This window comes from Primulina tabacum, chromosome 18, assembly GCF_025594145.1.
Source record: "Primulina tabacum isolate GXHZ01 chromosome 18, ASM2559414v2, whole genome shotgun sequence".
In the NCBI taxonomy this organism is placed as follows: Eukaryota; Viridiplantae; Streptophyta; class Magnoliopsida; order Lamiales; family Gesneriaceae; genus Primulina; species Primulina tabacum.
Genome location: NC_134567.1, coordinates 3,980,563 through 3,991,165, shown reverse-complemented (window position 1 = coordinate 3,991,165; position 10,603 = coordinate 3,980,563). Strand labels below are relative to the sequence as shown.

Below are 10,603 nucleotides of genomic sequence, written 5' to 3'. Positions count from 1 at the left end.
CAAACAAAAGAAAATAAACTCTCAGTTGCTATTCAGAAATTTGAAATTATTAAAATGAATACTGGAGAGTCTACGAACGAATATGATGAGAGAGTCAGCGGCATCATAAATGAACTGAATGCACTTGGAAAAGTGTATTCAAACAAAGAAGTTGCGCTGAAGGTGGTCTGAGGTCTTCCCAAGGAGTGGGATATTAAGACCATGGCCATGAAAGAATCAAAGGACCGAAATAAGGTCGAACTACATGATTTATTTGCTGATCTAAAAGCCTATGAGTTTGAATTGCAAACAAGAGAAAGAGAACCTTCTACACCAGCAGCTACAACGGCTCTTAGTGCTCATAAACTGGAACTAACTGGTTCAGCTGAGAAAACTGCAGATCAATTAAGTAATGACGCAATGTCATTATTTGTGAAGAAGTTTGGAAAGTTCATGAGGAGAAATCAAGGTTCTTACCAACAAAACTATCAAAAGAGCAATTCCAAGGAAAAACCAAACTCTTGCTTCAACTGTGGAAAGCAAGGTCATTTCATTGCTAACTGCCTAAAACCAAATAAGGACAGCAGTCATTCAACTGATAAAGGCAAGAAATCAGTTGAATACAAGAGAAGAGACATGAATGACAAATGATCATTCAAGAAGAAACATGAAGTACTGCTGGCTGAAGAGAGCAAATCTAAATGGGCAGAGACTGACAGTGAAAGGTCAAACTCAGAAAGCTCAGTCAGCTCTAGTGGTGATGAAGAAGAAGTTAAATGCTTAATGGCAAATGAGGCAGAACTGGAGTCTACGAGTGAACAGGTATTTGACTTCAGCTCTACAGATTTTACACGAGAAGAACTCATTGGCACTTTGCATGACATGGTGAATGACTATCACAAACTTGCTCGCTCATTTGAAAAAGCCAAAGCTGAGCAAACTGATCCCATAGACAACTAAAACAGAAACTGATGAGTCAGTTGAATTGTTGAGTCTAAAAAGGGAGATTGCAAGGCAAAATATTTATATGATCGAGAGCCAATATTTTATTCATCAGTTGAAAAACGAAATTTCAAACCAAACTGATCTGATTCAAGCTTGGAATAGGTCATCAGTCACTCTAATTGAAATGCAGAGTTTGCAAAAATCAGTTACTGATAGAACTGGTTTAGGTTCCAATAGCATTGAAAAAACCTCTGTAAGTGATACAATGCCCAAGTTGAATGAACACAAAGAGAAATACAATAACTTTGTGAAATCAACAGTGGTACAAGAAATCTTTGAACCAAGTAAACCCACTGTCCAACTGATTGAACATACGAACAAAGCTAAACGGTTTGGAATTGGTTATAGCCCAAGAGTTCAATTGATTCAACAAGCTGGTCACCTAAAAGGTTCAGCTACAAAAATCAAAACTCTAAGGATGACTATTATAATTATTACAACTATAAGACAATTCAACAGAGATATCGGGAAAACAAGAAGTTGAAAAAGGTTAACAATCATCATGTTTCATCCACGCATCACACACCTAACACACACAAGCCGGAGAAAATAATTTGGAACACAGCAACTGATAAGTCAGTTAGACTTATCCAAGTCTGGGTTCCTAAAAGATTAATTAGTTTAAGACTCAAATAGATATGAGTACCAATATTATATATTGTGTGTGATTGCAGGTAACAGGTACAACAAAAGATTCAATTTGGTACTTGGATAGTGGATGCTCGCGACATATGACATGGGATGGAAATTTGCTATCCCAACTGATCAAATACACTTGTCCAAACATTAGTTTTAGAGACAACTCTAAAGGTAAAACTGTGGGTATGGGTAAGCTTATCCATAATAACATTATTATTAAAGATGTCTTACTGGTTGATAATTTAAAGTATAACTTGATTAGCATCAGTCAGTTATGCGACAATAATTTTTCAGTCATGTTCAACAAACACACGTGCACAGTTAAAAACTCAACTGATGAAATAATCATAACTGGAAATAGATGTGGAAACACTTATAAAGTAAGTTGGATTAATCAACCTAATGTACCAGTATGTTTTGTAGCTTCAAAATTTTCTAAAAACTGGTTGTGGCATAAAAGGTTGAACCACTTAAAATTTAAGTCTATTGCTCATCTGAGTAACCATGATCTTGTAACTGGTCTGCCTAAAATAGATTTTCTAAAGACAAATTTTGTTCAGCATGTCATTTTGGTAAACAAGTAAGATCTTCATTCAAAAACAAGAGTAGTAAATCTTCCTCCAGATGCTTAGAACTGTTGCATATGGATCTTTTTGGTCCTATACCAGTCATAAGTTTAGGGGGAATGAAATACACCTTGGTAGTCATTGATGATTTTTCAAGATTTACTTGGGTTATATTTCTTAAATCAAAAGACCAAACTGCTGGAAAACTGATTGAACTTTTCAAAATATTATTAAATGAAAAATCATTTGGAATTGACAGAATAAGGTCTGATCAAGGGACTGAATTTGTCAATCAAAATCTCCTGAACCGATGGAGTCCTGTCTTTATCGGGAATCTTTCTCAATTTTTAGGAAATACTGGAATTCAGCATGAGCTCTCAGCATCTAGATCTCTTCAGAAAATGGTGTAGATGAGAGAAGAAATCAAACTCTTAAAGAAGCTGCTAGAACAATGCTTGCTGATTCCGGTATTTCTCAAAGGTTTTGGATAGAAGCAGTAAACACTGCATGTTACGTTCAGAACATATCAATGATTAATAAAAATCATTTGAAAACACCGTATGAGATCTGGCATGGACATAAAAGTGTGGTGTCTTATTTCAAAATATTCAGCTGCAGATGTTATATTCACGATAATGGCAAAAATCATTTGAAAGCATTTGATGCAATATCTGCAGAAGGAATATTTATGGCTTATTCATCAGTTAGTAAAGCTTATAGAATTTTTAATAAATGTACTTTGAATGTAGAAGAATTGATTCATGTTGTATTTGATGAATCGGAACTAACTGATAAGCCAACTGATCCCGTTGTGCTAGTTGATCGCTTTACATATATAAGTTTGGAGGATGACAGTGAAAAAGAAATTTAAATCGAAATCTCCATCAAACACCAAAACCAGAAATACTGAATCAATCAGTTGAACAAGAAAATGTTCCTGATAATTAGTTGGTGGAACAAAATGGTGACAATCAAATACCAACTGAAGCAGCAACAAATGAAACTGAAGAGAACATTCAGTTACCAAATGAAACAGTTGCTGATATCGATATAACCAGTTCTGAATACAGATGCAAGAAATCACATCCACCAGAATTGGTGATAGGTAATCCATCTGATCCGGAAGAACTCGGAATCAAATGATTAATTTATTGATTCATTCAGCTTTTTTTCCCAACTGGAATCAAAGAAAACTGATAAAGCTCTTGCTGATCCTAACTGGATAAATGCTATGCAAGAATAGCTAAATCAGTTTATCCATAACAATGTCTGGAATTTAGTTCCAATACCAGTTTCTAAAACCATTATAGTTACAAAGTGGCTATAGAGGAACAAACTGAACGAAGATGGTTCAGTTGTGCGCAATAAAGTGAGGCTTGTAGCACAAGGATATAGGCAAGAAGAAGGAACTGATTACGTTGAGACATATGCACCAGTTGCAAGACTGGAAGCAATTAGAAAGTTCCTTGCTTATGCCTCATTCAAAAAAGACTTCAAATTCTACCAAATGGATATCAAGAGTGCATTACTGAATGGTCAGCTACAGGAAGAAGTATATGTTGAACAACCACCAGGTTTTGTTAATCATTTTCTTTCTGATCATGTTTATTACTTTAAAAATTTTTTGTATGGACTTAAACAAGCTCCTGGAGCTTGGTATGAGACCTTATCAAAATATTTAACTGATCATGATTGCTCTGTTGGAACAGTAGATACAGCATGAAGACCAGAGGTGCGCGCGCGGCCGCGCCACTTCACGCGCAACCGCGCGCACGCAGACACAAGTAGATGAGCAGAAGCGCACGCGTAACCGCGCGAGATCATGCACAACCACGCGCACCACATTCCAAAAAGTTATAAATTGCGCGATTCTTAGGTCAGAAAAGAGGGAGCCGCTATGGGAGAACAGAACACGCACGAAATGCCGCCGTGGGGAAGAAACACACGAGAAAAACACTAGTTTTGGAGAGAAAAACACACGGGATAGAGGCACGGACAGGAGACGAAGATCTAGAGTGCGAAGAACAATCACAAATACAAAGAACGACGGATCTGGGGACAGAGACGACACTTCGGATTTGTCATCTATTCTCTCACTTTTATATTTTCCTTTATCTCGATGTCTAAACCTTCGAACATGTGTTGTTTTTATTTAGAATTCGTCATGAACTAATTTTCTAGTCTAGAGAATGACGTAACTTTGTTGATACGATAATTTGACGCAGTTGTTTATTTGATTGAATTCCGCTTTTGTTTATTTGTGTTCTCTGTGTTTAATTGTACTGCAATTTACTGGCTATAAATTGTGTGTTGTTTGATTAATTCTACAACTCGGGAGAGGGACTAGGATTATAGATCATTAGAGACACATAGTTGAATGTTTATATCGTTCAGAAGGCGTATAACTTTAGCGAGGCTTAGGTAAGAACATTGTTTGCATTTATCAATTAAACTTAGATTTTATTAGGAATAATTGAATCGAAGTTTGATTGATACAATTTATTCGTCACTTGGGAATCGTGGAAACTTGGTGAAATCATTTCTCTAGATATTTTCTCTCATTGTTACTCCTCAATTCAATGATTAAATTAATTCATTGTTTTCAATTAATTCGTTCAAACAAACCAATATGGCTATTGATTTCTCTAGATAAAGTCTTGACTATTTTAATTACAAGCATTGATATATATTTTATTTACACTCCTCATGGGATCGACACTTGCACTCAAAAATACATTTTACTATAACTTGACGTTGTGCGCTTGCGAGCAATCAAGAAAACACGCAACAAGTTTTTGGCGCCATTGCAGGGGAGTGTCAAAATTTAAATTTATATCAATATTGTTACCAATTATTCTAGATTTTAATTTAGAGCTTTTAATTTTTTTTATTGATTGAGTTTTTCATTTTTTTCTGTTTGACAATGCATGCTAAGATCGCAAAACCCTGACGTGCTTATTTTTGATCCGGAGATCGAAAGAACTGCGAGAAGATTAAGAAAAGCACGAAGAGAAGAGATACAAGTAATGGCTGAAAACAGAGAGAATGGCAGACACATCCCGCCAGAGGCTATACCTATCAGAGATCACTTCCGACCAGTGATCAACAATCATTATTCTGGCATTGCCCGAGGGACCATCAACGCCAATAATTTCGAGCTGAAGCCTGCTCTGATCAATATGGTTAAGCAAAATCAGTTTGCTGGAACTGCCACTGCTGATCCTCACATTCATTTGACGACTTTCTTGGAGATAACGGATACGGTAAAAAATTAATAATGTTCCTGATGATATTATTAGATTGCGTTTGTTTCCGTTTTCTCTCAGGGATCAAGCAAGAGGATGGCTCCAATCACTTCCCTTGGGAAGTATCACTACATGGCAGGAGCTAGCGACGAAATTTCTGGCGAAATACTTTCCCCCTGCAAAGTCTGCACAGTTGAAGATTGAGATAAGTACTTTTAGGCAGACTGATTTTGAGCAGTTGTACGAAGCATGGGAAAGATATAAAGAGTTATTGAGGAAGTGCCTGAATCATGGCTTTGAAGACTGGGTACAGATTGAATTATTTTACAACGGTCTAAATGGGCAAACAAGAGGAACTATAGATGCAGCAGCTGGTGGCACGATCTTTGCAAAATCTCCTGCTCAAGCCTATGACTTGCTCGAGCAGATGATTATTAACAGCTATCAGTGGCCGACTGAAAGATCTAGATTGAAGAGGGCAGCTGGGGTTTATGCTGTGGATCCGATTACATCACTCACAGCCCAAGTGTCTGCACTGACCACACAATTAGCAGCAATGAACAAAGTGAGCACACCAGAGACTGATGGTCCATTGATTGTTACTGAAGAACCATCCCTTCCAGAAGAAGCCCAGTATATCAACAACAGAAATTTTGGAGGATATCAAGGTAACTCTCCCCCTAATACTTATCATCCAGGATTGAGAAATCATGAAAATTTTTCATATGCGAATAATAAAAATGTGTTGAATCCTCCACCGGGGTTCAATACATCAAAGGGGGAAGGAAAGCCTTCATTTGAGGACTTGGTAGGAACGTTTGTTGCGGAGTCTGGAAAAAGAATGGCAAGGACTGAGTCTCGTCTTGACAACATGGAGACTCACATGGGAAATATGGGTGCCACAATGAAATCTTTGGAGACGCAAATCGGACAGTTGGCCAATGCCTTGAGGGATCAGAACAGGGGTCAATTTCCGAGTAACACGGAGGTTAACCCAAAAGAGCAGTGCAAGGCAGTCACTTTAAGGAGTGGAAAGGAATTGGAGGTACAAAGTCCCAAAGAGAGAGTGGAAAGTGAGAAGATAGTTGAAGAAGGTGAAACTGAGACATCTAAAGCTGAAGTTGAAATTGAACAACCTCCAGTATTTAAGCCGACTCTTCCATACCCTCAGAGGTTCAAAAAGAAGAATTTGGATGATCAGTTTGCAAAATTCTTAGAGATTTTTAAGAAGATACACATCAACATACCATTTGCTGATGCTTTGGAGCAAATGCCGAATTATGCAAAGTTTATTAAAGATGTGATGTCCAAGAAGAGGAAGCTGCAGGAGTTTGAGACTGTGAAACTGACTGAAGAATGTAGCGCCATACTGCAAAAGAAGCTACCACAAAAATTAAAAGATCCAGGGAGTTTTACTATTCCTTGCTTTATTGGTGGTTCTAAATGTAGTAAAGCTTTATGTGATTTGGGAGCAAGTATTAATTTGATGCCATTTTCTATTTACAGGGAACTGGAGCTTGGAGAAGTCAAACCTACCACTATCACCTTACAGCTTACAGACAGAAGTCTCACGTATCCACGTGGGATCAGTTGAAGATGTACTGGTAAAAGTGGATAAATTTTATTTTTCCTGCTGACTTTGTGATTTTAGATATGGAAAAGGATCATGATGCTCCATTAATCTTTGGGAGACCGTTTCTGGCAACTGGAAGGGCATTGATAGATGTGCATAAGGGTGAACTCACCTTGAGAGTTGGTGGAGAAGCAGTAATTTTTAACATCTATCACGCCATGAAGGGATCGAATGAGGTAAGAACTTGTAAAAGTATTGATGTTATAGACTCATGTATGTCTCTTGAATGTGCAGGAACTAGGGATCCATTGGAGAGCTGTTTGATAAGTGCTGCAGGAACTGTTGATGAAGACAATTGGGAGGTGAAAGAGCAGCTGGTGGCTCTTGAAGCACTGCAGAAAGAAAGGAGTAAAGATGCACCGCCTGAGGAGTTGAATGTAAATGAGAAAATTGAGGTAAAACCACCTTCTCCTGACTTGAAGGAACTGCCAAGCCACCTTTGTTATGCATTTTTAGGTGAGAAGTCTACATATCCGGTAATTATCTCTTCCTCTCTTACATGTGCTGAAAAAGATAAATTATTGAGAGTGTTGAGGAAATATAAAAATGCAATAGGATGGTCAATTTTTGATATTAGGGGAATTAGCCCTACTATATGCATGCATAAAATTTTGATGGAGGAGTCGTATACTCCTTATGTGGATCACTAGAGGAGGTTGAACCCAGCAATGAAAGAGGTTGTGAAAAACGAGGTACTAAAATTACCGAATGCTGGTGTAATTTATGATATTTTTGACAGTAGTTGGGTATCTCCTGTGCAAGTTGTACCAAAAAAGGGTGGAATAACTGTGGTTAAAAATGAAAATAATGAACTAATATCTACTCGTACTGTAACTGGCTGACGAGTATGTATTGATTATCGAAAATTAAACAATGTCACACGTAAAGATCATTTTCCTCTGCCTTTTATTGATCAAATGTTTGATAGACTTGCTGGTTATTTTCATTACTGTTTTTTAGATGGTTATTCAGGTTATAACCAAATTGCTATAGCGCCAGAAGATCAGGAGAAGACTACTTTCACGTGCCCCTATGGCACATTTTCTTTTAGGAGAATGCCTTTTGGATTATGTAATGCGCCTGCTACTTTTCAGAGGTGTATGATGGCCATATTCGCAGACATGGTGGAAGAAATCATGGAAGTCTTCATGGATGATTTGTCAGTATTTGACTCTTCATTTGATCATTATTTACATAACATTTCCCTAGTTTTGCAGAGGTGCCAAGAAAAGAACTTAGTTCTTAATTGGGAGAAGTGTCATTTTATGGTCCAAGAGGGTATTGTTCTTGGACATAAAGTGTCTTCAAATGGATTAGAGGTATACAGAGCCAAAGTGGTTGCAATTGAAGAGCTTCCACCACCAAAGAACATCAAAGGGATAAGGAGTTTCTTAGGACACGGTGGGTTTTACCGTAGATTTATCAAAGATTTTTCTAAGATTATTAAACCTTTGTGTAATTTTCTTGAAAAAGAATCTACTTTTATTTTGATGATGATTTTCTGCAGGCATTTGAGAAGATCAAGAGGGCATTGGTGACCGCACCAATCATGATAGCGCCAGATTGGAATGAGCCCTTTGAGCTAATGTGTGATGCAAGTGATTATGCAGTGGGCGTTGTCTTAGGCCAAAGACGGGAAAAGATGATTAGATCAATCTACTATGCAAGTCGAACCATGGATGCTGCACAACAGAATTACACAACTACTGAAAAGGAGATGCTTGCAGTAGTATTTGCATTTGACAAGTTCAGACCCTACTTGGTTGGTACAAAGGTAATTGTTTTCACTGACCATGCAGCTATTCGATACTTTTTTGCCAAGAAGGATGCAAAACCACGCTTGATAAGGTGGATCTTGTTGCTCCAAGAGTTTGATTTTGAAGTGAGGGATAGGAAGGGGTGTGAAAATCAAGTGGCCGACCACTTGTCGAGACTTGAGCTGGAGGAGAAGAAAGAAGAGAGAGCCATAAAGGAAACATTTCCGGATGAACAACTTTTTGAGGTAAATTCTGTATTTCCTTGGTTTGCTGATATTGCTAATTTTTTGTCTTGCGGCACCCTCCCTCCAGATTTGAGCTATCATCAGAAGAAGAAGTTCGTCCATGATATCAAGTTCTTCTATTGGGATGATCCATTTGTGTATAAGAGGTGTGCTGACCAAGTGATTAGGAGATGCGTGGAAGGTATCGAAGCACATCAAATTCTGGAGAAATGTCATTCTTTATCATATGGTGGACATTTTGAAGCATCACGAACAGCAGCTAAGCTATTGCAATCTGGTTTTTATTGGCCTAGTTTGTTTAAAGATAGTTATACCTTAGTAAAATCATGTGATAGATGCCAGAGGTTAGGAAACATCTCCAGGCGTCACGAATTACCACTGACAAATGTCTTGGAAGTGGAACTTTTTGACGTTTGGGGTATTGATTTCATGGGACCCTTTCCCCCTTCTTTTGGTAATTCTTATATTTTATTCGCTGTGGATTATGTTTCGAAATGGGTGGAAGCAATCGCCACCAATACTAATGACGCTCGTGTTGTAGCTAAATTCGTGCATAAGAACATCTTCACCAGGTTTGGAATACCGAGGGCCATCATAAGTGACGAAGGTATGCATTTTTGCAATAGGATTTTCCACTCACTTTTGGCTAAATACAGTGTGAATCACAAAGTGGCGCTAGCATATCATCCTCAGTCGAATGGACAAGCTGAAATATCCAACCGGGAAATTAAACAAATTCTGGAAAAGACTGTCAACACCAATCGGAGGGATTGGGCCATTAAGTTGGATGATGCGTTATGGGCTTATCGGACTGCATTCAAGACCCCTATTGGGATGTCTCCCTATAGGCTAGTATTGGGGAAAGCATGCCACTTGCCGCTAGAATTAGAGCACCGAGCATTTTGGGCAGTAAAGAAGTTAAACTTTGATTTAAAAGCTTCTGGCGATGTCCGAAAACTGCAGTTAAATGAGATGGATGAATTTCGAAATGAAGCATATGAGAATGACAAGATCTACAAAGAGCAAACCAATAAGTGGCATGACAAGATCATTGTGCGAAGAACATTTGAACCAGGATAACAGGTGCTACTTTATAATTCTCGTCTCAGACTATTTCCAGGAAAGCTAAAATCAAGGTGGTCAGGACAGTTTATAGTAGAAGCAGTGCAACCATACGGAGCAATCGAACTCAAATGCAATGATCGTAGAACGTTTAAGGTTAATGGTCAGCGAGTGAAACACTATTTTGGAGATGAAGTGCGGAACTTGGACAACATCTCACTAGCCGAATCTACTTGAGGCAGAACTGAGTCAAGCTGGCGACGTTAAACCAAGCGCTTGTTGGGAGGCAACCCAACCAGTATCTTTTATTGCTTTCGATTTCTTTATTTGCTTCAATTCTATTTTCAGTAATAATTTTGTCCTTAAATTTTTGAACTCCGCATATGACGATTAGATATTGATATGCGTTTATTGTGTAGGTAAAAGTTGAACAGGGCGTTAATCGGAGTATTTTAAAAAAAAAAGTGGACAG

At 38.0% G+C, this 10,603-nt stretch overlaps 1 protein-coding gene across 1 annotated transcript; it reads left to right on the top strand.

Annotated features, from left to right (window-relative positions):
* Window positions 1-5,215: 5,215 nt before the first annotated feature.
* On the top strand, window positions 5,216-10,149 carry LOC142532255 (uncharacterized). The gene is given in 11 exon segments (XM_075638573.1): window positions 5,216-5,452; window positions 5,673-6,102; window positions 6,247-6,554; window positions 6,606-6,792; window positions 7,086-7,259; window positions 7,302-7,543; window positions 7,718-7,892; window positions 8,028-8,367; window positions 8,455-8,543; window positions 8,546-9,174; window positions 9,472-10,149. Coding segments are annotated over 11 exon segments (3,489 nt in total).
* Window positions 10,150-10,603: the final 454 nt, after the last annotated feature.